Raw genomic sequence first — 27,861 nt, 5'->3', positions numbered from 1 at the left:
TTTTCTTTGGTTCTGAGTTTTATGAGGCAAGAGAAGAATTTTTGATTTCTTTTTGCTGCTGGAAACACAGCCTCCAGGCCGACACAGCCTCTCGCCTGCTCCCCTCTTCATATTGTCGCCATGGCCACGAAGAAAAACGCCAAAGTGCACGTCAAGTCCAAAGGTAGGCGCAGCGTGCGGCGGAGGATGCGGTGCAGCCCTCAGCTTTCACTCGCCAGGCCTCGGAAAGTTAATCGGCGTCAAGCTGGGCTGTCTTTTTTTTTTTTTAAGCTGTTGCGGGTTGCTAGCTTCATTCATTCCCGTGCAATCTCGGCAAGGTTCTGGCTTAACGTAACGTAAAATAATGTAATCTCCAGGTCGCTTTCTGCTGTCGGACGCCTTTGAAGCTGCGGGCGACGCCGCGGCGTGTTTTGCTCGTTAGCGCGATGTAATGTTTGCTTACATAATCCCGGATTATTCTCGGTTGGCGTTTGAAAAACAGCGTAAGGTTGTGGATTCGGCGCTGGTTGTTTGTGCTGAGGACGCAGCAGCTGTTTTTGTTCGCCGTGCGGGCCGGCGGAGGCCGGTGCCTCCAGCCGGACGGATTACCGCGCTGCGCCGCTTCGCACGCGACACATAACAGGACAGTATGAGGGTCGCGCTCGTGCGGCGGCGGCGGCGCAGCATCCCCGCTCCGGATCGGGAGCTCCGTCTAGGCCCCATTCATCGTCAGCTTTCCAGGGTACCGACGGCACCCCGCCCCCCGCTCTCACAAATACCCACGTTGTCAAGTATAAGGGTGGGGGCGGGGCCAGGCCCCGGACCCCGGGACCCTATACACTGAGTCTGCGTCCTGCCATTGTTGTCCCTCCCCTATAGTACACTAGGACGCCAGCTCATCGTATGGAGGAGGACCCGCCCCCCTGAAAAACACCTCAGATGTCTTCAGCACATGTCTGACTTTAATCTGCCTTAAAGCACCGTTATTGTTTGTGGAATAGTTAATAACTGTAAAGGACAACAAGGTTTCCATTTATATCTCACACTGGACATGTGGGAACATTAATACACAGGCTGTGAGCTTTTGTTTGATTCAGGTTTATGAAATAATTAAATCTTTGCACTCTATCAGGGAAAAGTAATTTCGGAGTTTTCATCCACTGAAATCGCACTTCATTAAAAAATCAAATTCATACTTTTCCAGCAGAATTTAACTTTCTCTTGAAAAATTTAACCTTTTTTCTTGTGTAGAATTTTGTGCCATTTAAAAATAATAATTACACAATTTTCCCTCGATTTGTTTAAGTGAATTCTGACTTTTCCAACCCCCCGAACTCTGGCTCCAATCTGAAAAGTGATTTATTTTCTCTTGAATTCATTTCTTTCTTTTCTTTAGAGACACACGCATATGCAGCGGGTGGCTCTAATCCTCCATATGTGATCCCGCGGCTCACATCCAGTCCTGTTGTGTCAATAAAACAAAGCCGCCACCTGTCCAACCACGCGCGGATCCCGACACCTCTACACCCCACCGCGGTCATGTGATAGAAGAGAAATTATTACATAGGATGCGACTGTGGGTGAAATTAAGTTGTTTCTGTCGTTTTTTCTCAGTAAGTGGCCCGGTGGCCTGCGTCGACACGTAGCCAGCTGAGCGTGAGTCCACGTCGCGTGCGCTGCTGCTGCGCGCGACTCGCGGTTTAACTGTGAGAACACCGTGTCCTCTCCGGACGGCTCCGGGCTCCCAGCTCCGCCGGTACAACCTCCCATATTCTCAGTCTCTCTGAACGCGCCGGGCTCAGCGCGGATCTGCGCACTCTGTGCGCTGCTTCTTTGTTTTTGCTAAATAAACATTTTCTGGTGTCGGCTCTTGCTGCGCCCTCACGCGCTGGAGTGAAGTTGCGCGCACGCAGGAGTGTAGCGCAGTTCTCCTTTATGCCGCGCACGGGACCTTTGCTCATCTGTCTATGCCTCTAGAATGCAGATGATGTTAAAGGTTGGTAGAAGTTCAGGGAACAAAATGTTCAGTTTTCTCTCCTTGTGCGTCGTGGCCCCGCCCACCACGAGCCGCTGCGCGCACATGTGTCCATGTGCAGCTGGATGACAAAAAGCAAACCCTGCAAATACAAAACGACCTGCCACATCAGGAGGCCCAGTGAGTTCTGATTTGTGAAGAGGGAATCAGAAATACCAGCTTTGAGATACACGATCCTCAAAGTTCGGTGTGGACAGAAAGTTGAGTTTCCGCGCATGTTAATGTGCCTCAACTGACTTGTCCTGAATAATCAACATAATATCAACATAATTTAATAATCTCCTGAAAAGAACAATGATATCAAACTGCCAAATCAACACAAGTGCTCTTTTTTCAAGTTTTACTGAAAGAATAAATGCAAAAGTCCAGAATTCTGTTCTTGTTTTAGAAAATCCAGCGTTACAGCAGCCTGAAGGGACTTTCTGAACAAACCTGAAATATCTCTACTCCCATCCTTTGTGCTTTGTGTGTAAATAGTAGCTCTGAGGTGTCTGTCACCTTTATTACCCAGTGACACATAGCTACCAGCTCTGTTTCGCCGCCTCCCATTTGTCCCAACTAATTCTTTTTCTTCAGTTTGTGTGAAAAGCCTTGTATAAGCAAACAACGCCCACATATGGCGTTAGCTGTCAGCTCAAATTACATCTGTTTGGTGTGAATAAGTTATCATTTCTGCCAGAACTTCCAAACTGGTAGTGACTGAGAAACCGTTATTGCAGTGATATTGAATGGATCGTGATTCCAGGTGATCCAGGAGCTCAGGTTTCCTCGACGGTTGACGAGTGAAGCCAGGCAGGTCAGAAGGGCAGCGGTTTATCGCGCCGTCCTGAACGTGTGTGGATTCATCGCTCGCGCTCGCCCAGGAGCGCCAAGTCATCAGTGCAGTTGGGAAGCGATGGGATGTCTCCTGGCTGTGTGCCGTTCGCTGCTGTGATGTAACGCAAACACAACACAAACCCGCTCTGAAAGAGTCAACACACCGTGGTAAATGGAGAAAAGAGAGAGAAGAGAGCATGAAATGATTACAAACCTCATAAACCTGATTTAATAGAAGACAAACAACATGTGAGATGCAGAAGCGGAGGCGTTTAAACAGTTTAATGGGAAGTGTTTGCTCATTAGGATTTAATATTTGATGGCAGCAACACATCTGAAAACACTTAACAAATAATTACATTGACTGGCAAAAGGAACATTTCAGAAAACGTTGAAGATGCCAACATTCACGCTGCGTGATGTCTTGAAAAGAGTGAAAGGTCAGACTGCATTCTGCCCCTGTATTAGAAACAGACGTCATTCTGTGGTTATTCTCACTGCATGGGCTCACACACACTTCCACACACCACCGCCTGTGAACACAGTTCACCTGTGAAGGGTGTTGATTAGAGGGATAATGGATTATTTTTGGTCCAAACGGTCAAGAAAAAAGAAGTGAAGCTTCAGTTTACTGTTCTGAGTTTGTTCTGAGAGCTTCATGAGCCTGATTGGCTGAAAAGAAATGGTCTGTTGGGTTTCTGTAAACCTCGTTCCTCTTTGTATTTTCTTGTTTGTCACATGTTTCCTTTGCTTTTCTGCATTATTCTCCCCCAGGGCTCCTCTTCCTCCTCCTCCTCCTCCTCCTCCTCTTCTCCTCCTCCTCCTCTCTGCTGAGGGCTACAGAAGGGTAACAGCTCTGTCTGTCCCTGAAGGACTGGTGTGTCGTGTCCTTTGCATTTGCACTGCGTGTGTGTGTGTGGTGTTTCCTAAACTCAACTATGGCAACCTCATGTAACTTGCATGGACGTGTCATGCTGTGTGTGTGTGTGTGAGTGAGTGTGTGAGACGAACTGGGATCATTGTGTTTTGAGATGGCAGAGCCGGCTGCACACTGAGGGAGGACACGGTCATCAGGATGTTTTCTGTTTTATAATCTCCAGTCACAGATTTAAACGTGTCTGCCCTGATAGACATGCTGCATCAGAGTGTAATTTATCCCCAGCCTCCTTTGTCCTGCTGTGCCTTCCAGGTGCTTCTTGTGTGTTGAACTCGCTCACGTCCAGGATGAAAGTGATCTTGATGACAGTTAAACATTGTGGTGACGGAGTTCGTCCTGTATGAGGCTGAGCAGCGCCACATTTTAGCTCCTTTAGGCCTGTGGACTGGTTTTCCTTCTTTACCTTATTTCTTTTAGTAGTTTTTAAGCCGTTTAACTTTTTTCTGGTTACATTTTAAAACTGCTGTTTGTTAAAGTTTTGCCGCTCCACCAGCCGTTTTTATCCATTCTAGAGGTTCCAACACAACTGTTTGTGGATTCTCTCCACACGCAGGTAAACCTGCATGCTTGACAGTGAAAGCAAGCGAGACGTGCTCGACCTGCAGGCTGATGTTGATCCTGCTGTAACAGTTGAGCTGAAACCACGTCGTGGCCACAGTGCGGATTCTTCCCAGTTCGGTTTGTGCTGTTTTTGAATGTTCGACGGCCTTCTTTGTGCGTGGATCCAGCGGGGCTGGCCCCAGCTCCGGCAGGCAGACAGTCCATGGCCGCCGCTGTCTTTCTGAGGGTTTATCACAACAAAGCCGGCCATGGGAACATGTTTCCTGCCTTTTGTCCGTCGATCGCGGCGGCCGTCGCTGGAATGCGCCGTCGGTCGCAGGCTCTGCTGCCGTCAAATGAAATAAAGTGGAGGAAATCGGTTGCTGTCGAAACGCAGCTCGCCGACACAGGTTTGTCACCCTGCCGAGGAGCGAGTGCATCAGGGTGAAGGTCAAAGGTCGGGTTTCAGTGGTTGGAGAATGTGCGGGAGCTGGTGTGTCCTCAGAGGTGCACATACCTGTGTGTGTGTGTGTGTGTAAGCATGTTAAAAGCCTGAGGGAAGAACAGAAAGTTTTGGAGGCTGCAGACCTTACATAACGTCGCGCACGCAAAGAGAGAGGCGAGAGTTTTCACAAGACTCTGTAGTGGCAGCATGGAGCAGAGCGGTACGTCACTCTGCATGAATTCTCTTTCTTCATTAATCATTTATTTGCATCAAACTGCTTTGTTTTTTTTTTCTTTTCTCTACGTTAATCTTACTGGACTTCTGAAAAAGTGAGGCGTGCGGAGCAGCAGCTGACGGCCCGGTTGCACTCCGTCTCCCTCCCACTGTTCAAACATAGCTGGAAGGTTTCTCTGCGTTTCACTGCCTCCAGCCTCTGCAGGTTAAACCAGATCTGAGTCTGTTTGTTTTCATTCCAGCTTATCTTAATGCAGTCTGAATGTTCTTTGACTTGTCGATAAAAGAAAATTCATTTTATTTCATCTCCTGTCCGACTCGAGGTGTAAAGCTGAATTTCCTGCTGCGTCAGACGGTCGACACACTTGTTCCCGCCGGCCGTGTGACCTGCTGAAATGTGTTTAGAGCCGAGTCTCTTCAGTAACAGCATCTGACCGGCCCGTTAAATCTGCAGACCAGCTGTGAACTCTTTAGGTTCTTTGATTCCTCAATGTTCACATTACTGGCATTTAGGATCCATCGGTACTGAAAGAAAGACATAATGCATCTTATATGATTTTGTTCAGTCTCCAGAGTTCAGAGGAAATATTTTTGTATGTAATAGATGGTTTCTTTTTGGTTACGGTGCAGAGAGGATTTATTTTCATGTTTTAGACTATCAGTCACTTTTTGCTTCAGAGAAGCGGCGTTTTCCCCGTTCACATGCAGTCATAGCATTTTTAAAAAGTTGTATTTTCCCTCGTTTCCAGGGAGACAAAGTGGAGCATTTTCATGAGAGTCGGAGTGTTTTTGAAAAGTCCCACCTTGAAAACCGTTTTCAAAAAGCTGCGTTTTCAGTGGCAACAAAAGTCCATTTTCCCCTGAACGCGTCGCCGTGTGAACGGAGCCTGGCGCGATGCTTCCTCACACATGCTGTTGAGACCTGCTGAACTTCATCCTCATCGATTACTGGGGCGTGTCTGCGTTTCAGCCGCTGAATCGTCTCGCTGCAGCTCCCATGAAATGTCCCATCGGGTTCGCTGGAAATCAGTTTGTTTTAGTGAGAGGCAGTGAGCGGATCAGCTCCGGTGTGAGGCGGAGGAAAGCAGCTGGACGGGGCTGCTGGGATGTGAATGACGGTGTTGTCCACACACACACACACACACACACACACACACACACCTCTGTGTGTCAGAGCCAGCTGGTCTTAACAACACTATGAATAGCCGCCTATTTATACTGCAATTTGTAGCCGTCCCAGGATCAGACAAAAAGAAATGACAGAGAGCTAAGATTACCGAGGGAGAAACAGGGGCGGGACGAACAGAGGAGGGGAGAGAGTGAGGAGGAGGAGGAGGAGGAGGAGGCAGAGCAGATCGTTCCTCCTCGGCCGTGACTGCAGGTCGCTTTTCGGCAGCGGTTAACCCGAGGCTCGGTCAGTCTGCGAGCGGTCGGAGGGAAGGGATGGGGGATCCAGCCAGCCTGATGGAGACCACCGCCCCTCCTGTGGTCACAGCGACCATGACAGCCGAGGAGCTGCAAGGTGAGCGCCGGGCGGGCGGAGGTCACGGTGGACGGCGAGTCAGAGACCTCCTCGGGTTCCCAGATCGAGATAATTTTGGCTGCTTTGCTCGATAAAATGTTTCTGTTGGAAGTTTATGCAGACGTCCTCGGTTACGGCGTGCAGATGTGTAAATATCCTCTTTGGACAAACAGTTTAAAGGTGTTATAAGGAAGCTGAATGGAGTTTAGGAGCATGTTGTCTGAACTTTCCTGAGTGTTGAGCAGTGTGCGGCGTTTGACCTACACCACGGAGCGGACTTCCACACCTGTTCCATTCTCTCCAGGACTATTTTCTCCCAGCATGCCGTTAGCACTCCCAGAATAGCTTCGTGGAAATACTTTATTTTTCTCTTCACATCGCCGGACAGGCTCAGGTGAAACGTGATCCCTGAAAGGTTTTAATTGTTTTTCAAATTTCACTTCAAGAGCAAACATTTCACAGCATCACATGACACTTGGAGCTGGGCTGTGACAGTAAACACAGCAGCCTGCGCCCAGGTAAATCTGAAGATCTGTCACTTCAGTCCCACACATGCTGAGAGCGCTTCAGACGTGAGCACAGAGGGGGATTGAAACCAGGGTGACAGGCTAGAAAATCCACATTTTACATCTGTCAAGGCAATATTTACAGCAGAGGCGTGTCGGTCGGTCAGGGTTGTTAAACATATGGCCCGGAGGCTTCGTTTGGAACCTAAAGAGAAGACATCGACTGGAATTTTTCCATTAAAATGGTGTTTGAAATCACTGAAAGTTGCGTTTTCTTTTGAAACACCATATAAATGGATTCTTAGCGGAATGCGGTGAGCATTAATTATATAAACATGCATGGGTTTCTGGCTTTGTGGACCTGTTGAACCTGCATCTGTTTCTCTTTTAAATGTTCAACTTATATAACATTTGCATATGAGGATTTTTATCCCCCGTCTGACCGCCTGCAAACGGACTGACACAGATCATTCCTGTAAAGAAAACACCTGACTTCTCATGTGGATGATGATGATGATGATGATGAAGAAGAAGCGGTGCTCCGCTGTGGCTTGGCGTGCAGCTGTACTCATCTGTGACCAGCAGTGTGACCCTGGCTGTGGGAATGTGTGTGAAGTCTGATGCAGCTCAGGAGGCAGAAAGGCAACCGACACCTCAAGAACAAAGAGAACTTTCACTTTGCTTTTCGAGTTCGACACGTCTGATCTGACTGACATTTTTAGTGCAAGTTTTTAAAAAAAATGAGATGTTTTAGGCATATTTATGAGTGTTCTGCACAATACTGTATATCACAAGTTCATTTTGATCAAGATTTGCATTCTGCTAAAGCACTGAACTGTGCTGATTGAGCTCCATGCATGGTGGCATTTGGCCAATCAGACGGAGCCCTACTGCCCTAGATAGTGCCAGCAGTACACCATATCTCTCTCTCTCTCTCTCTCTCACACACACAATCAAAATATCTAAAAATAGCTGAGTCAACAAACTGCTCCACTTCTGAAGCGCAGGTGAGGAATAAAACGGCACAGCTGATCAGAACTGGATTCAGGACTGATCATATTATGAGCGAACATAGTTTAGGTGACGTGATCGCAGGAGGAAGTGCATCCAGTGTGGAAAATCCTGCAATCAGCCAATCACTGACTGTATTATTGGTTAATTAATGTGTGTGTGTGTGTGTGTGTGTGTGTGTGCAGTGCATGCGTGCCTGTAGAAGTGCTGAGCCTGCCGTTTGCTGCGCTCGTCTTTCGGAATCGTCACACGGTGACGGGATTGGAAAAAGCTGCCCGTTGTCTCCCGCTCTGAGCTATAGCTGTGTGTTTCTGTGTTCCAGATGGCGCCAAAACTCAGTCGGCCAGCAAGAACGGAAAGAAGTCGGACTCGGGCTCCAGCGGCAGCTTCTTCACCTGGTTCATCGTTCTGGCCCTGCTGGGCGTCTGGACCTCCGTGGCCGTCGTCTACTTTGACTTAGTGGACTATCAGGGAGTCCTCGGTGGGTGTCTGTCCCAGCACACACACACACACACGCACACACACGCACACACACACAGATTCTCTCTCTGCAGCAGCGAACTCGGCTCGTGTCTTCATGTGTTTGTTGTTACTCTGAGACCGTCGAATGACGACGATCCGCTGGAAGCAGCATCGGTTTTGCATTTTTCGGAAAAGCTTCTCAGGAACGCTGCAGTTTGCATGTCAGACCTCCAGCCGGCGCTTTTTTTGTTTGTTTTGTTTGTAACGCAGCCACATGCTCATGCATGCAGGCACAAAGTAAATATTCCAGCTCCTGAACGTTTGTGCTTCTCCGTCGTGTTTTGTTTGGTCTTCTTGCCCACGTGCAGGAAACCGTCCGAGACGGAGAGCGGTGCGTTTCTACACTCTGGAAGGCGCTTGCTGTCACTTCAGTGTTGTCCCGTCAGCTCCAGATCTGCCTTTACTGCTAATTCAGAGTGTCTTACTCCGTTGTCCGGCTTTCTTTTGCTCTTTAAAGCTTCTGCTTTAAAGTCTCAACACTTGCTTGAAGTGAATACTCGGGTAGATGGGAAGTAAAAAAAATGAAAATAAGCTCATTAAATGCAGCGCAGCGACGTTTAGTCAGTCATTAGTGAAGCAAAAGCCTGCGTGCGACCGCCGAGCCGCCCTGCCAGATGCCTGCATGTCCTCTCTCTGATCGGTCTGTCACTAACCTGATCAACGGTTCGCTAAATGTTTTCTAATCACGAATGAAACATGAATGTCTTCAATGTTATTCTTGCTGTTTTTTTTTTTCTCCAATGTGTGTGTTTTGTTTTGCATGCAGACAAGGCTAAAGGCATTCAGATTAACCTGTCTGAGGCCTTGCAAGGTAAAAATCAACTATTTAAAGATGACTGTCGTTTCTCTCTCTTCCTCCGACATTCCCAAGAGACCTGGATCTAACAGACAGTTTGTCAAATCATTTGAAGTGAAAATATAAAGGAGAAAAAAAGGTGTATTTAGAAAAATGTGTTAACAAATTGGAAGAAACAAAATAAACTATTGATTTTTCTTGTTTAGATCCAGGTTAAAGGATTGATCATGCATCTTTTCCATTGTTTTATCTCCTTTAGTTGACCCACCTGATGCCTCCCAGAGAGTTAAAGACTCCATGAATGAGAGACAGTTGTGATAGCCGTTCATTATAAATCAATAATAATTGTAGAAAAAGTGAAGAATTGACTCCTTTTCCCTTTTTTGGCCTTTCTAAGTTGGGTTATAAATGTGCATTCAGTAGAAATGCAGATTTTTAGAAATTTAATCTGGAACACACTATTTTAAAAAGTTTCAATTCATAAATATGATAAGGTAAATGTTTCATGGAGTCTTTAAGTTTTTCCTTATTTATCCACATGTACTGTCATCTGCTGCTGATCTGTGATGGGACTGCACCTTTATTTATTTAACACTTCAAACTGAGTGACTTCCTCTGCAGCATCGTTAATCCTGATACCCAGAATCCCCTGTAGGGACGCCAGAGCCTCATCAGCACTGTGCATTCCTCCTTTCTGTCCTCATGTCTCCTTCAAAATGGTGAAACTGTCCCACTGTGTGTGTCTGTGTTGTTTTTCTGCATGCCTCTGTGTGTGTGTGTGTGTGTGTAGGTGTGTGTGTGCGCGCCCCGTGGGAGCGAATCTTAAAGGGTCCAGTGTGTTTGTCGCCGCTGCAGGTAAACTGGTGGCGTACGATACAGACGGAGATGGCGATTTTGATGTCGAGGATGCTAAAGTGCTGCTAGGCAAGTCGATTCACATCTGATCTTTTGCTAACGTGTGTGTGTCTGTGTGTGTGTGTGTGTGTGTGTGTGTGTTTGCTGTCGGCGTCCTGCGGAGCCCGGAGGAGCTCTGCAGGCCGCCGACAGTCCTGATCTTCTGTGTCTGTGGAACACATAAAAAGGCATTTTGGGTTTCTTTTGCATGGTTATCAATCTAATGACTGTAGAGACGGAGCAGCGGCGCTGAACTCCTCCAACACTTCAGCCGCTTCGCTGTAATTTCAGTTTTTATTCTTTAATTCCAGTGTCTCTTTGAGCTCCCTCTAAAAAAAAAAAAAAAACATCTGAGAGAACTGAACAGAACTGTTTATGGAGCTTTGTCAGGACTTTAAATTTGTTTGGAGTTCATTTGATTAATGAATCGTGTCACTTTCATTTAACCCGATGGAGCATTTTCAGTCTCCAGAGAGCAGTTAGTGTAGGATGAACTCCGCTTCCAGGCCCAGTGTTGCACAGCTAAAGGTTTCCTGAAGAATGTAAATCAGGGACGTCAAACACATTTTAGTTCCGGCGCTCAATTTCATCCTTATTGAGGCCGGAATGGTAAAATATTGACAAAAATAAACTTTAAATTTGAATTTTCTCCGTTTTAGTACAGAGTGTACAAGATGAAAAAGTCTTTTTTTTTTTTTAATCTGAACAATTAATACCAAAAATTACTACAATCTCAACATACAGTAAATTTTAATGATGCAAAATGAAGAGAATTGTACAAAAAAGTGCAGAAGATTGTTGCATTTTGCAGCCTTTTGCATGCATAGTTTTACAAACTGACCTTTCATCATCAGTGTCTCAGATTGCCTCTGTGTTTTGCTGTGTCCGCTACTCTTTACTAAGAATTCAATACTTTCGTTGAAATTTTGACCATTCGCTTGGCCGGTTTGCGGGCCCGTTTTGCCCCATGGGCCTTATGTTTGACACCCCTGATATAAAATATTGTTCATACCTGCAGTTAGCTGATTTCATGTGTTCATATCCTGTAAATCCACATTTAAGAGGCGAGGTCCCGCTGTCTGCTGGAACTCTTTACTCCGCTTTAGGTTTACAGTGTTTTTTAACAGTCTGACTTGTTAAAAGCTTTAAAGAGCAGCGACTTTAGTGAGACGTGTCCGAGCTGCAGTGCTCGCCCGTCATGCTTGGTTTCAAACCCTGAACCCAACCCAGAGGCACTCCTAATTGTCCACTGAGCATTTCCATGTCATTTCTAGAGCTGCACGATATATTGCGAATTTCTCCTCTTGGCTTTAACATGCAGATTAAATGGAATCCCAGCTGCTGAGAGTGAGATAAATCATCCAGTCATCACCATCATGCGCTGTGCGTGATGTTGGATGCTGGATGCTGTATCGTGCAGCCTTCATCATTTCACGCTCGTCCATCGGTTTGGAAGTTCATCCTGCGTTCGGGCTCCTCTCCTCCTGAAGACACCAGGTAGAGGCTGAACCTTCATTAAAGGTTCAGATAGCAGGAAAGAAGCATGGCGGTGATTTTAATTTGGCGAGCAGTCCGGTCCTCCATGTGTCTGTCTCCCCTCCAGCCTCCACGCTTCCTGTTTCCCTTCATAGGGACGTAACGACGCATCGAAAGAAAGAAAGGTAGAAATTATACGAATGTGCGACGAACACAGAGAGTGAACGATCGAGTTTCTGAACTCTTCTCTTCTTGATAAAGTCCCACTTGGCCACGTGTTGGACGTCCTGCGTCACGCCGCTTGTGAGCTTTTAGAATAAGGTCTTTATTGGTGCTGATCTGTCGTGGTTGTGGCCTCAGCCGATCTGAAATGGGAGGTGTTGCTTTCCGAGGTCTGAAAATGATGAGAACCAGAACAATCTGCAACTATTATAATTAGCCTTCAATAATTTATTGAACACATTCTCTTAATAGTTTATGTGAGATTTATTTTAAAAAATTCAGTTTATTTGATTTCTGTTAAGACAAAATATATTTTGAGTAATTAGTTACTGAATCTTTCAAAGGAATAAAAAGTTTATTTTAACGCAGAATTGAAAAGAAGACGAGAAAACTGTTGGATTTAACAGAAATAAAATGATTTCAGTCAGTTTTATCGTGAATCGCATCGAATCGTCGGCGTAGAGAATCGTTACATCCCCAGCAGAGCTTCTCTCATTAACTCTGACGATCTCTAACCTCCGTCTTTGTGTCTGCATGACTCCTCCTCCTGAATGACCTCGACTGCCAGGGCTTCATAGAATCCAGTCTTTCACTTCCACGTCTCTTCCTTTTCATCCCTCCATCGTTTGTTCACAGTCGTCCTTTTGACCCAGTTGAAGTCTGAACGCAGGACAAACCGCTCACAGAAGACGTGACGGACTCCATCCTTCTGCATCCACTCCGTTTGTCGTTAGTCATCTGCACCAAACAGGAAATACTGCTGCCGCTTTACCTCACTTTAGGTCTGAGCAGTAAATAAGGGGAACAAAGACATGACAGGATGGATGTTTTCAGCAGTAACTGCTGTAAAAGTAGGTGTTATATCACTTTAGTGTTCTGGATACCTGCATAGAGGAAACGTGCTTTGTATCTCATGAGGATTTTCTTGTCATTTCCAGTCGGATGAATCTTTGGTTGTGACAAACCAGGAAGCCACTGCTCATGAAGTGCTGAATAAGACAAGCCATTAACCGTCTCATCTCTCAACTAAACCACTTACAGCTCATTACAGTTGACGTATTTCAAGAGTCTGAGGCCCCGTTTACGTGACATTTTCAAGTGAAAACACAAAACTTTTGCTGCTTTTTGAGTGTCAGTGGAGCTTGGAGTCACTAAAAATACACATGTCTGGACTGCGATTGCACACCATGGACATGGTATTATTCTGCACAACAACGTTTTTCTCCAGATGGCCTTGGCTCCCCGTCCATATTCACCTGGACGTGGTAGTTTTATGAAAGCCGCCGTAATTATAATCCAACTTTATGGCTCGTACGAATATCTGTGTGCCGTATTGTTCTCAGTGCCTCTCTGTGGTTTTATTACAAAAATAAATAACAGAATTCACGAGTGACCCACATGAAAACGACGTCGTTTTCAGCGTTTCTGCCGTTTCCGTGCCAACAGACACTTCTCTGAAACGAAAACACAAAAGCTCTGCGTTTTCACTTGGGATGTCGCCATGGAAACGGGGTCTTGAGTTGTAGTAAAACGACATCATATATTCATATTGATATAAGCTACGTTTTTTTTGGTGTCCGAGTCATGCTCCAGGTGTCGAGTCTCAGTTGGAAACTAACTTCCAGACAAACTGGACTAATAGTTATAATTCCCTGTCACGGCCCAGCTTCAGCCCCTTTGGGGCCCTTCAGAGGGCCGTGGCCCCCACTTTGGGAATCTCTGCTGCTGACAGAGCCTCACTGACTAACCTACGCTCTGAACCGTCTCTTACCTTCTCCTCTTGTTTCTTTCCCTCTTTGTCTTTCTCCTCCTCTGTTTCTCAGCACATCTTTTTTTTCCTCCCCCTCATTTGAATCCACCATTCTTTTTCTGCCGTTGTGTTTTCTTCCTTTACTTCTGCCCATTTTGCCCCCCTCCCTCTTATCCATACGCCCCCCCCCCTGCTTGCGTAGGCCTGTCCGGTGAGGGCGATGGTCAGGGCGAGTCCGAGGTTCTGGATTGGTTACAAGACGTGGAGGAGGGCGGCTCTGATTGGTTAAACGGGTTCTTCACTTTCCTGTACGATCTGATAAACCCGCTGGAGTCTCTGGAGGAGGAGGAGGAGCGCGGCGCGTCCGGACGGGCGGGGGACGCGCAGGACGAGGACGAGGAGGACGGGGACGGGGACGAGGCGGCCGTCAGGAGAAGAGCCAAAGACGACGGGGGCCAGGGCCAGAAGATCGTCATCGTGGGCCTCCATAACCAGTAGCCAGCAGCCGGTCAGCCGGAAACCGTCTGGCTTCAGAAGAAGCTCGACTCTCAGTGATGAAGCCACACGGAGACTCGGAAATCCTCTTTTTTTATGTTTTTGATGTTATTTTTCTGTGCCTCAAATCCAGACGAATCAGCGAAGGAATTTAAAAATAGAGTTTCCTTCAAAGGTTATTGGGGATTGACAAAGAGAGGTTCAAGCAAACAGAAGTTAAAGATGTGCCGTCTCACATAATTTCATAAACTGGTTCTAACAGCGATTTCCTGATCAGCTGTTCGACCTCCAGCTGCTTCACCGGCTCTTCAGTAGCAGACTAAACATAATATACTCGCTGTCAAACAGGAATATGTTGATGATTTAGTGATAATGTGTCTGAAGAGGACAAAATTAACTGTAGTTTAATCAACAACACAGTACAGAGACTGTTCTGATAGAATATAGGGTCATTTTATTCAGGCTTTCCAAGTGAAAATAACCTACAAGTCTTTTTACTCTTCAGATTCGTTTTGAGCGAATGACGGTGTTAAACTCAGATCAGCACAGTGTTACGATGCCTCTGCTCTCTGAGGTTAAAGCATAAAGTATGAAACATTAAAACCCTCACAGAGACAAATAACCTTTCATTCATGGTTTAATTTATTTATATTAAGTTGTTTCTTAGAGATACTTAAAATTCTAATGGGTGAGCAGTGCGGACACATGTTGTGTTTCAGTTTATATATTTTTTAATAAAAATGTACGATACATTTGATGAACAATGCTGGGATAAATATTGTCTTTTTATGGATGTGAGCCAAAATATAGCTTTTAGGAAGCAAAAAAATTACATTAAATCAAAAGTGTAGCTTCAACATAAAATAACAGCCACAGCCGTTGACTGTAAATAGTAACCTCACTAACTGTAAAATCTGAGCTTTTTTAAAAGGAGAAATGCTCCGGGTGCCTTAGCATGCACTTCAGATGATTAAAACTATTTCATAGTTGACCTTTTTGCGATTTACTTTTCAGTACAAACTATGAAATATCAAGTAATCTGGCTGTATTTCAATGCCTTACAAGTACAAAAAAACCCTAAATTATCTCTATTCACATATTCCAAAATAAAATGAAAGAGCACATTTCTTTAACTTTCGTTTGTTCAAATCTGTTTCCTTGTCTCTTCCTCAATATTTTTTTATAAATTATAACTTTATATTTCTCAGCCTCTTTGTTTTTAACCGTTGGAAGTGAAAGTCTGCGGCGTGGCTGCACTTCACAGCGTTGATCCAGTAGATTCCCTCTCCTCTGACGGGACCAGCAAGAGAAAGGAAACGCTTTGCAGGACATTTTTGTGGAAAAAGCCAATTCCTCCACCTGGATTTGAAAAAGCCTCAGGAATGCTTCTGACAGTTTTCGGCCATACTGTGTGGATCAATACGTGGCTTGCGGAACCCGCCGGGCGACGGCCAGCTCCTCCACAGACGCCGCTCTGCCGCAGCTGCGCGGAAAAAGACTGAAGATTTCTACTGCGACAAGCACAACTTTGTATCTTTACCTTAAAGTTTAAGACTCTTTGATATGTGAGCCTTTTTGTACCTCGCCTTGACCTTTGACCTCAGTCTGCTCGGGGTGATTAGAGAGTGCGTCACGTCCGGGTGTGGCTGTCAAACAGGATGAACCTGGACGATCACGAGACTAGTTTTCATAGTTAAATAAAACTTTAGAGCAGATGTTTTCTATTTTGCGGTTGTGCCCTTTAGCTTTTACCTCCACTGTATTTTGTTTATTTATTCGTGAGTCGGTGACATGAGGCCCTGTTTACACGACCTTTTAAATGAAAATGCGACTTTTTTTTTTTTTTTTACATTTTTCGTTTCAGAAGAATCTTGCTTTTGCACGGCAACGTTTTGAACGTATTGAGCCCTGAACTCACTTCTTGTTTGACCCGTGCAGAGCTAATCTCTGACCTTCGTCCTGAAGCCATAGAAGAGACTTTACAGCGCAGACAGATAGGAAACTGACTTTACTGCTCTTCAGAGGTCTGATAACTCTCGTGCTTCAGTCGTCGGATGCGCCTCAGAACGCCAGCCGACTCTTTTGGATCTCAGTTTTACAACCTCAGCACATTGTCTTCCCGTGCCTTGGTTTCCTCCGGGCCGCAGTGCCAAGGGAAATGTGGCCCAAAACGTGGCGTGAAACCCAATCTCAGATCCGAGCGCGATACCGGACTCAGGCTCCGCTGATCTCCGGTTAATCCCTCATTGGTGGATATCGAGCTTCGGGACGGGAGAAGTTAATGCGGAGCCGCAGCTTAAAGCCCAGATTATCACCAATTAGCATCTCTAGTAGGATTAATGGTTTAATGGCTGCCGCAGGTGCTTGAAAAGTTGAGAGAAGTGACTCTTCTGTTGTGTGTGTGTGTGTGTGTGTGTGTGTGTGATCAGATGACAAGCCGGGATTTGAGGTGAAGAGAGGAGCAAACAGAGGTATCGCCGTGCAGACCGGTGCATGAGGCCGTGCTGTGGCGTGATCTTTAACGGGACTGCCGTTTTGGGCCGCATGAACCATCTTAACTTTGATGTTGCCGTGGTAACTGAGCGGATATGGTGCTGGAATGGCGGTGTTCCCTGAGTGTTTCCTCCCGGTGCATGGCGGCGGTCTTGCTGTGCCTCACCCTGCCGTGCGGTGGCGTCTAACAGCCGGGCGACTCCGAGCACGGCCGCCTTCAAACGGTGTTGTTGATCTCCCAGAATCCTCTCCGGCCAAGGACGCGGGCCTGAAGCTCCGGGAGGCTCTGAAGCAGCAGCTGGCCGCCATCCACGAGCGCGTGGAGGCCAAGAAGCTGGCCAGGCTGGCTCTGGCCGAGGTCCGGCAGCTGCTGGCCAGAGAGGAGGAGGACCGGGAGCTGGAGCTCGGCAGGAAGGAGATCTCGGCCAGGGTGAAGGAGAGGGTGGCCGCCCGGCTGAAGGAGGAGGAGGAGAGGATGGAGAAGGAGCAGGTGGAGAAGGCTCTGGAGAAGCTGAGGAAGGAGAAGACCAAGGAGCCGGAGAAGAAGGAAGAGGAAGAAGAGGAGGAGGAGGAGGAGGAGGATGGAGACGCAAAGTCAAAGAAAGGAGGAGAGAAGGCGGAGAAAAAAGGAGACGGGAAGAAAGAACAGGAGGAGCACAGGAGGAAGAAACACCGAGCTGAGAGATCCGAGCGAGCAGAGAGGAAGGAGAGAAAGAAGTGAAGCAGGAGGCGAAGTTTTCAGCACTGATCCCAGATCAGAGCGGGGGCGGATTGAACGGCGCCCCCCTCAGGATGTTTACTGACGCTGTTGGCTCAGGCTTATTGTCCTCTTCTCTAATCTGGAGAGAAAAACTCCAGTTTGGAGTCAAACTGGAGATAAAGATTATATTTCTAGAATCACTGACTCCACAGTAACGTATTTCCCTGCAGTTTATTTACTGTACGTCTGCATTTCAGTCACTAAGAGAGAGTAGAAGATACTGATATAGACTCTCAGTCAGTTTCAGAGTGTCTATGCTCAAAGGTTTTGAAGGTAAAAGGACATTTTTCCAAACATTTTCCCCGTTATTTTCCATGTGGTACAGCTGGTGTTCCTCATCCTCTTGCTAGCAGAATGATGTGGTGTTTTCCTGTTCAGGTTTATTCTCTATCCAGCTGAATACGTTTAGGCGAGATGTGACGAGCGTGGAGCACCGACGATGCGCTGAAAGCATTGGTACTGTGCTGGAATGAAAATTAAATCCGACTCGCTCGCGGGATTAATTCAGTTTTCACCTTCCCAACGATGTCAACATGTGACTCTGAGGTTTTTCTTAATTTAACATGTTTTTTTTTTCTTTTATCAATAAAGTTTCTGGATCCATGTCAAGTGCTTTTTTTTTTTAAATAGAAGTTTATCTGTTACAGGATTTCTCTCAATTCCACTTTAACGGGTGACCAAAGCAGCAAAACACTGCACATGAGCTGCTTCGCTCATAATTCTCAGAACAATACGGCGCTCCGCCACACCTGATTTCAGGACGGACACACCAGTGCCTCACATACAGTAACTCCAACTACATTTGTCTGAATCTGACAAACCCTCTCGTGAGGAATCCGGTTGGTCTCTGCCCTGGAAGGAGGGTAGAGTTCAGACCGTCGTCTATCTGTGCTTCACCCGTGTCTGCTCTAATACACCCGAACAACGTCAGCAAAGGAAACCCAAGCCTGTTTTCAGTGGTTTTATCCGGGGTGTCAAACTGACTGCAGTCCTGATGGGAGAGAGTCAGACCAGTCAAACAGCTGAGTAATAAACATGCCAACATTTCAACAGCCGGCGATGGCTACTCAGGTTCAGATTTAAACTACAGCAGAATATTTTACTGAAAGACAAGTGCGTTTCCAAAATTTAGCAACTTTTGAATTCTGTCATGTGTAAAATGCAACTCAATCCTCTCAGAAACAGAAGTTTCTTCTGCTAAATTGAATTCTGACTTAAGTTTCTTCATAGCTTTTACTGCTACAGGACCAGATTGGACCCTGTAGCAGGCCAGTTTTGGTCCCTGAACCATAGGTTTGACATCCCCAGTGTAAATGATGCTGTGCAAACATCCATCTTTGTCTGTGAAATGTACTTTATATATTTACATCTTCATTACTGTGTTTACACTCACTATATATAACCCCCTGCACACACACGTCCAGCGCTTCCCTCCAACAACTGTACATGGTCTCATGTAGGGCTGAAAGAGAAGGCCGTGGTGGTCACCCCCCGCCGTGAAGAGGCCGCCGCCCCGGTGGAGACCGCCGCTCCTACACCCACACCTGAAGGTAACGCACACCTGCTGACACGCCTCCAGAGACCGGGCGGAGGTGTAACGGCTCTGATCGAACCTCAGCGGCCGAGACGGAGCTTAGATTTGGTGAAACTTGTATGAAATTATGAAAGAGTAGAGATTTAACCATGACTCTGAAAGACGATATTCAACACACACCTCAGAAACGTGATGAGAAAACGTAACCATCCCAATCCTGAAAATAAGACACTCGGGCTGGAAGAAATTCAGCACTTTTAAGACATTTTTGTGATCTGGAATCATTTGAGTGCGAGCAGAGCGTAATGAGTAGTTTGCACACATTCTCAATAAAAAGCATAAGTGGGCGTCGTGCTCTGCTCTGAAATCCCTCTGCTTTTATTACATGAATCTGATATGTTAGTGGCGTGGCTTAATGTCATTTCTACAGTTTCTAAATTAATTCTCAATCCTAGTTTTTTCTCTGAACCTCTAAAAGTCAGTTTGAGAAGATTTCAGTGATCACTAAAAGCCTTGAGGCTGATTCTCGGCCCTCTTACGGAAACTGCTGAGTGTCTAAAGTGTGTTTCTGACCCACACACTCCACCGTACCGCTGTTAAACTGCCTGTAATTCCAGATGTGTTTTGTTGTGAAGGATAAACCTCATGATCTCTCGCCGTCTGTCCTCAGCCGTGGTTGAGCCCGACCCCGCTCCCGTAGAGGAGGCCATCGAAGCTGCTGTGGCCGAAGACACTGCTGTACCGCCGCCAGGTGTGTGTGTGTGTGTGTGTGTGTGTTTGTGTGTGTGTGTGCTCTTTTTTTTTAAATGTACACATCTCCAAAAGTTGGAACAGGATCAGAAGTACTGAAATATTTCAGAAGCCATAAAACAGAAACAGGCCTGAAGTGTGTTTTGGAATTGAATTCGTTGTGTAACCTGGGGAGCAGCATTACTCCGCCGAGGGTGTGTGTGTGTGTGTGTGTGTGTGTGTGTGTGTGTGTGTGTGTGTGTGTGTGTGTGTGTGTGTGTGTGTGTGTACATGAAGCAGAGTCTGTCTAAACTCTCTTTTTCTCCCCTCTAGAGCCTGAAGCTGAGGAGGTTGCATCTGAGCCAGAACCTGAACCAGAACCAGAACCAGAACCTGTGGAGCCAGAAGAGGTCAGTAGAGATGAGAGCCGTGGAAACAGGAAGTGTCCTGACAAGCCTGAACCTGCTGATCATCTCCGGCTGATCTATTTGTTTCCAGGTGATTGAGGAGGACCCGCAGGTCCTGGAGGAGGAGCCTCCTGCTGTGGAGGAGGACACGCCCGTGCAGGAGGTGTGTGTGCTGTAACCAGTCATGTCCAAATGATGGACATGACATGGAGGTGAGTCGTGTTGCTGATGTTTGTCTCCTGACTGCTGCAGGAGGCTCCGGTGGAGGAGCCCGCCGCTGAGGAGCCGGCAGCAGAGGAGGTGGAGGAGGCGGTGCAGGAGGAGGAGGAGGCGCCGGCCGCCGAGGAAGCCCCCGAGGCGGCAGAGGAGGAGAGCGTGAACGCTCCAGTGGAGGAGGAGGAGGAGGACTCCGCTCCTCCGGCTGAAGAGGAGGCGCCGGCGGCTGTGGAGGACGCTGTGGAGGAAGCAGCAGCTGAAGTAGCCGAGGAGGCCGTGACGGAAGAGGCTGTGGAGGAGGAAGCACCAGCAGCAGCGGACGAGGAGGAGGAGCAGGCCGCTGCCGCCGAGGAGGCTGTCGAGGTCGAAGCAGCAGCCCCAGAGGAGGAGGAGGTCACCACGGAGGAGGCAGTCCAGGAAGCAGAGGAGGAGGCTCCCGTCCAGGAGGTAGAAGCCGCAGCTGTGGAGGAAGAGGAGGAAGAGGCTGCTCCAGCTGAGGAAGAAGAGGCTGCTCCAGCTGAGGAAGAGGAGGCTGCTCCAGCTGAGGAAGAGGAGGCTGCTCCAGCTGAGGAAGAGGAGGCTGCCCCAGCTGAGGAAGAGGAGGCTGCCCCAGCAGAAGAGGATGCTGCTGAGGAGGCCCCAGAGGAGGAGGAGGAGGAGGCAGCTCCTGAGGAAGAAGCTGCCGAGGAGGCGGTAGAAGAAGAAGTAACGGAGGAACAAACAGAACCAGGTAAAGGAGACGGACGTCCTGAGCGGCTGCGGCTGCGATGAAGCTCACTGTTTAAGACGCTTTACCTCTTCTCTCAGCCACAGAGACGGTGGAAGTAACACAAGAGGAGGAGGAGGCAGTAGAGGAAGGTGAGCAGACCACACACACACACACACACACACACACACACACACACACACACACACACACACACACACACACACACACACACAACAAACAGACCAACAGGAAGCCACTGACGTTTATCTTCTTCGTGCTTCTTTCTTCACAGCAGCTGAGTTTGCCGAGACAGAAGAAGAGAATCTGGACGAGCCCACAGGTACACACCAGCTCCAGCCCCCTCCACACACACACACACACACACACACACACGTTCCTTTCCCACCCAGGCATGTGCGCCGTGTCCAGTCCTCACATGTCGTACTGGGATCGGGGGGTCTGCTCTTATCGTCATGTAACCGTCAGCTTCTAGAACATTACGCAACAGAGAGGTGAAGAGGTGGCGGCTCTCCGCAGAGGAGTATCTGCTGGTAACGTGGAGCTGATAGTCAGCTGCACTTTGTTCCCCTCTGACCCACAAGCACACCATCTCTGCAGGGATCCCTTCAAAAAGACCGTTTTTTAGCGAAAGCTGCCTTCTGCGTCATTAGAACATGATCCATTTTAGTTTAGCTTTCCTCAAACGTTCGACTCTGCAGCAGCTGGTTAAATGTTCAACTCTTCATTTACGCCACAATAACTGAGCGTACGTCACTGGAGGCCGAACTGATTATCAGCGGATGGCGATAGCTGATATGGTGATGGATTACTGATCATTTTTTCCTGCCACAGCAGCACAAAGCAGCATCTTTATCAGCCTGAAGATCAGCAGCTGCTTCGTTCAGCTGGCTGTTCTTTCAAGTTTTGATTTGATGAGATTGGAATTTATGTTATTATCAAAAAATCGGGCTTTCCTTAATTAAAAACTAGAGGGCGCTCACACACCACTACCAGCTGATGTTAAATGTTTTTAGGGTGCTTTCACACCTACTAGTCCGCTAGAGTGGTTCGGTTCGGACATAAATTATTCATAAATGTTGCAGCTGTCACCTGGTTCGGTTCGCATTCACACCACTTGTTTTTGCAGATGAACTATCCACTATGACCCTCCTGCCTCTTGGTGGCGCTGTTCACATAATAATGTGTTTTGGGTGGCGGATGTGAACCCTGATTGGCCAGCATGTGTGACGTGATGTGCTGCGCGGCTTGCTACGGAAGCCTCCGCCGACCAAAAAGCCTTCTCCACAACAGAGCGGACAAGACCGAGGCTGGTCAACTTTCACACCAGCAGCGGACCGCGCCGAGACCGCACCGAGACCACCTCCTCGAGGAGGTCTCGGTGCGGTTCTTTGTCCCGGACCAAAACTAACTGGTCTGCTTTCACACCAGCGCGTACGAACCGAACCTGCCGGAGTTGAGGACGCTAGTCCGCTTCAAGCGGACCAGATGCTGTAGGTGTGAAAGCACCCTTAGTTGTTAAAGGACCATCTGCTCTGCACTTACTGAATTTTCTGAATATAAGTTCTTAAGTTTCTAACAGAGTCTTTAGTTACAGTCAAACCGGGGCTCTGCTGGATTTAATGCGTCTGCAGCCGCTCCCTGAAGCTCAGGCTGTGTGTCAACGCACACCTTTGTTTGTTTTTTTCTTATATTTGCACAAAAGATTTTCTTTGCAGAGGACTTTTCTCAAGGTGACGACTAAAAACCGTCACAGCAAACCATGCCACCTCCGGCGATCAGTGCTGAGCCTCTAAATCAGGGGTGGGGAACCCTGGTCCTGGAGGGCCGCAGCCCTGCATGTTTTCCATGTCTCCCTGCTTCAACACAGCTGATTGCAATGAGGCTCGTTATCTGGCTTTCTGCTGGACTTGGATATGAATCTTGATTCGATTCAGGTGTGTTGAAGCAGGGAGACATGGAAAACATGCAGGTTTGCGGCCCTCCAGGACCAGGATTCCCCACCCCTGCTCTAAATGCACCTCTTGATAAACTAGTCATCATTAAATCAAGTAAAAGAAAATGGTAAAATATCGAGTTTCATGGACAGTTTGATAGGTGGGAAGGAAACGGCGAAAAGGTTTTGTAGAAAGCTCTAAAAAAAAAAAAAAAAAAAAAAGGGACAAATCCTTAAGACACGAAATAACTCTAATGGCCAAAGTGACAAATAACAAATGAAATCCAAATAAATAAAATAAAATAAAATGACAAAACAATTAAAGTCCATAAAGCAGCTCAGCTGGCTAAATCGCTGAAAACTGCTGCAAGGATTTAATGTTTTTAACCTGAGAAAGGTTCTAAGTGGTATTTCTAAAATTCCATAAATGGAACACAAGACATCAACCTGTCTGAGTTGTTTTTATCCTGGATTTAAAGTGTCTGCAGATGAGTTTCACTGTATTTCACCTGAGGACAGTGGCGAACAGCTGTTTCGGCTGCAGCCCTCTGATCCGAGGGGCTTTTTAACGTGGAACGAAGGGATTTATTTGCAGAACATCAAGAAAACAGAACCTGTTATTATTCCCCCAGAAACATAGAGGCTGCCGCCGTTGCCGTGGCGACCAAGCGGGGCGCCACTGTTGTTGCATCACCAGCAGCGCTCAGAGGGACGAAGCCTCTCTCCGCCTCCTGAGGAATGATGGAGTCGTCATGACAACACTCGCCTCCTCCCGGCCCCCTGCTCCCGTCTGAATCCCCCCTGTGTTTTTGTTTTTTTGTTTTTTTATGGGGGGGGTTACTCCTCCTGTTTTTACCTCGTGTGTGTGTGTGTGTGTGTGTGTGTGCTTCATTTCCTTCCTTCCATCAGTCGGTGTGTGTCTGCACTGAAAGACGTGCACCAGTCAGACCCGTCGTTTGTTTGTTTGTTTTGAAGTCCGTCGGTCGGCGTTAGCATAGCTTCAGAAGCTTCATCCTTTTTCTAGAAGAGAACCAGCTCCTGTCAGGTGAGCTGAGGTCTGTAGATTCTATGCAATTTCCTCCTCCTCCTCCTCCTCCTCCTCCTCCTCCTCCTCCTCCTCCTCCTCCTCCTCCTCCTCCCCGGTGTGTTCATTTACCTCTCAGTATGTGTTGACTCCAGGATGAGCCATGTGCTTGCACATAACCTGTGTGTGTGTGTGTGTGTGTGTGTGTAAAGTGAGTTTCATTAGTTAATCATTCCTTTGAGTTTTAGATGTTTTGAAACTGTTTACGTGTGTGTGTGTGTGTGTGTGTGTGTGTGTGTGTGTGAGTGTGAGTGAGACATTCCTAGATTTTTTTTTTTCCTCCATCTTTTCCTAAATGAGCGCAGACCTTCAGGTGAGGACGCTGGAGCCTCACTGTGAGCTCCGGGTTCAGAGCAGCAATGTAAACCAGGACAGAATGGATGATAAAGACTTTTTCTGATTTCTTGTTTTCCTCTCAAACACAAACTTGGCGCTCGCTGCGTGCCACCTCCTCCAGGCAGGCTGAAAGGCTTTTTGTTTTTTGTTTTTAACCCTGTGTGTTCGTTCTGTTGGGCCCACAGAGGATCATTACTGTGGAAACTCCAGCCATAACCAGCTACCTGTTATGTAACTTCACTGTCTCGGTTTTTCTTTCTTTTTTTTTTTTTTTTTTAAAGGAACAAAGAACTCTTTCCTCTCCTCTCCTCTCTCCTGTGTGGCATCAGACCTGATCTGTGTGTTTTAGAGGTTTAGCGTCGTCGTTCTTTGCTCCAGATCAGACAGAAATCAGCACGTAATAGTTCTGTTGTGCTTTTACACTAACATTTTAAACACATCTCTGCGCGTTTTGGCCGTCATTCCTGCAGCATCTGCTCCATGAAGGATGCTGCGAAACAGAAAAGGTTGTCATCAATAGATGGACCACAGCTTCGCAGATCATTTTTGTTTTTTGTTTTTCTCATTAGAAGAGCCAAAAAAAAAAAAAAGAGATGTTTTTGTGTGTTCTTTGTTAGGAGGTAATGAAAACGTGTGTACAGTACGTGACGGCACACTAACTCTATCCAGTCCCTTGCTGTCTCCTATCTCCACTCACTGTAAGGACCAGGCTGTTTGTTCGGGATGCGAAACATTCCTGTGGTGTGCAGTAGCTGTTTTGTAGAAAACAACCTTTTTTTTTGTTTGTTCCTGTAAAACCAGCTTTTTTTTTTTTTTGACAATCTGTAAATCACGAAAGACGATAAGGGCCCCAAAAAAGGAAACTTTTTCTGAAATTTTATTTTTTTTGACTTCAGATTTTGAGGTTAAAACCAGAATACACTTTTTGTTCCTCCAAGGACTCTGGTTTTAGCCCCAAAATTATGAACAGAGGCCAGAATTTAAGCTGTTTTGAGTGTTTTTTCCACAGAATTGTGAGATTTTCAGTCAAATTTCTATGGAAAAAAAAACTGAACGGTGGCCCTAATCCTCTTCCGTAGTAAATCAGTGTGAACTGTACAAACCTTTTTCAACGCTGAAGACTTCTTCCCTTATTTTTTTCTTAAAAAAAGGGACATTTTTAAAAAGGACATGGAAAAAAAACAAAAACTACAATTTTCTGAATTTGTTTTTTTTTTTTAAAAAAAGCTTCTTTTTTGTACAGAGCCGTGAGCTGTTTGTCGACAGGCGAGTTTAAGGAACAGACAAAATTTTTTTATTGTGTAACACTAGTCAGGTGTTCAACACTAGACAAAGTTGTGAGGGGGGTAAAGCAGCAGCGTAGCCACGTTACATGGCAGGAGCCTCGGAACGCCCCGACCGGAGGGATGGCAGGTCCTGAACCGCCTCCAGTCCTGAAGGCGGCCGTTAAATTATTGTGAAGTACAGATGGATGTTCAAAGGTAATTCCAAGTGGCAAAAAAAACAACAACAACAACTTCTGTAAAGGATTTTTTTTTTTCTGGGAGCTGCAATAAAAGGTTTGGGACAACAAATGTGACGACTCGGCTTATTTTATACAAACACTATTAATTATTACATAAATTAGATTCACACAGAGAGGAAGGAATCTGCTCTGAAGCACATCTAAAGAACTCCAGGCCGAGAATCGGGTTTCTTTGTCCAAAGACATACATTTAAGATATGAAAAGCCCAAAATAATCCTGTGGGCTGGACCAGAATGAACCACAGATGCAAATGTTTCCCTTTATTTCAGTGAGAAGATGAACAGGCAGTCTGAGAAGCATTCGCTTTCATCAAAGAAGCTATTTTCTGTAACTCTCAGGAGCGGTTTGTCCCACGGGCCGGATCGAACCCTGTTTCTGTCCTCATGACACGTCAGGCCTCGGCTGGCTTCATGTGTCAAAATGGGATTATCTGGGACAAAGCAGCCACAGTAAAGATGTGTTCAGCTCAGAACACACGCTTCACGCTGAAATGAGGAACATGTGCACAAGCCAAGAGGAAAACACCTCTAAAAGCATTGCAGGAAAGAAAAATGTATCAAGCATAAAGCAGTCAGACAAGCCACAGTGGACAATATTCTACTGATCAGTTACCAGATCGAACCACAAGATGTCAGCTTGTCTCAACGTAAAGAGACAGAAACCAGTGAAGGAATGGATAGATAAAAAAGAAAGAAAGGGCTCTCCATTATTATTGTTCTCAGGGTTGTTTCCTGGTTTATAAAAATAAATTTACCCAAGGATTTTGTAAGAATAATAATCACAATTCTTTACAATCTGTAAAATGGTATCTCTATGTGGTGATTGTGGGAAAAGAGGTTCAGACAGAAACAGAAATAAGTCAGAAGGTCAAACATAAAGACTCAGAAAAAGAAAAATTATAATGAAATATTTACAATTCAATAAAGCCCAAAATGTATGTCAGCTAATAATGTAAAAAACATTTTGACAATTAAAAAAAAAACATCAAGTTAAGACACAAAAAAACAGAAACACAAAACATGAATAATCAATGAAAAGTTCTGAATAAAGACGTAATTGAACAGAAAATACATGTATTCCGCTATTCACTGTGATAACAAAGGATAAAAATCCGTGTGTGACAGTTTTTCAGATGGACCCAAGCACAAAGCTCTGATTGGTGATGAACAGCTTTGTACTGCACTGATTATTATCATTTTAAAAACTTTTGAGAGACTTTTCGCTCTCAGAATACGTCCTCAGACGTCTGACTTAAATCTCAGACCTAGTGACCTTTTCTCTTGGAATTTACCTGCAATCAAAATTCTGACTTTTTCACTGAAAACTGAGATTAAAGTCAATTTTGTGATTTTAATCCCAGAGTACTGACTATTTTGTAATTTAGACAAAAATCACACTTTTGTGATTCAAATCTCTGGATTCTGAGATTATATTTAGAAGTCTGCCTTCATAATAAGAATGCTGGGATTGCGCAGAATTTTCAAGGGGAAAATCTCAGTAAATCTCAGAATGCTGCAGGATGTTGAGATTAAAGACAGAATATCAACTTTATCTCAAAAAAATGTTTTTTACACCAGATTAAATCTCAACTGTTTTTCTACAGAATAGTGGATACAATCAATATTTTATTTTAGATTTTTTACTTTAATCCCAGATTTCTAACTATTTTTTAATTCACGTTAAAGGCAGGATTCAGAGATTATTTTTTATTTTTTATTTTTTTTACCAAAAAAATCGACTTTAACTTCAGATTTTCTTTTCACTTACCTGATTAAATGCCAATATTGTTTTGACTTTTTGGCAAAAAAAAAACTTTTTTGAACTTTAATTTCTCAGTGTTGTTTGTTGTCAGAATTCTGGGATTAAAGTCACAATCTAGAATTTCAACTTCCCCTCCAGATTTCTGACTCCGGTCTGTGATTTGCGGGATTAA

The 27,861-nt window shown here is 45.9% G+C and overlaps 2 protein-coding genes across 6 annotated transcripts; both read left to right on the top strand.

The window, feature by feature from the left end:
* On the top strand, window positions 1-25,199 carry LOC115405755 (fibrous sheath CABYR-binding protein-like). Of its 5 annotated transcripts, none has more exons than XM_030115458.1 (12): window positions 1-163; window positions 8,348-8,506; window positions 9,314-9,358; window positions 10,199-10,267; window positions 18,894-18,983; window positions 19,638-19,718; window positions 20,030-20,106; window positions 20,195-20,266; window positions 20,356-21,049; window positions 21,127-21,177; window positions 21,321-21,368; window positions 23,615-25,199. In XM_030115458.1, the coding sequence occupies exons 1-12, from the start codon at window positions 121-123 to the stop codon at window positions 23,620-23,622; spliced, it is 1,437 nt and encodes a 478-aa protein (XP_029971318.1). In that variant the 5' UTR covers window positions 1-120; the 3' UTR covers window positions 23,623-25,199. The 5 variants fall into 5 exon arrangements, with proteins under 5 accessions (XP_029971318.1, XP_029971320.1, XP_029971319.1 ...); XM_030115457.1 differs by lacking the exon at window positions 1-163 and adding an exon at window positions 6,339-6,508 and having other exon boundaries at window positions 21,324-21,368; XM_030115456.1 differs by lacking the exon at window positions 1-163 and adding an exon at window positions 6,341-6,508.
* LOC115405777 (cyclic nucleotide-gated cation channel beta-1-like) lies at window positions 16,660-17,974 on the top strand. Its single transcript, XM_030115481.1, has one exon. It carries the CDS (start codon window positions 16,780-16,782, stop codon window positions 17,392-17,394), a length of 615 nt encoding a protein of 204 aa, XP_029971341.1. The 5' UTR covers window positions 16,660-16,779; the 3' UTR covers window positions 17,395-17,974.
* Window positions 25,200-27,861: the final 2,662 nt, after the last annotated feature.

This window comes from Salarias fasciatus, chromosome 18 (genome assembly GCF_902148845.1).
Source record: "Salarias fasciatus chromosome 18, fSalaFa1.1, whole genome shotgun sequence".
Taxonomy (NCBI): domain Eukaryota; kingdom Metazoa; phylum Chordata; class Actinopteri; order Blenniiformes; family Blenniidae; genus Salarias; species Salarias fasciatus.
Note: the sequence above shows the minus strand (reverse complement) of the source record. Positions and strands in the feature narration are given on the sequence as shown.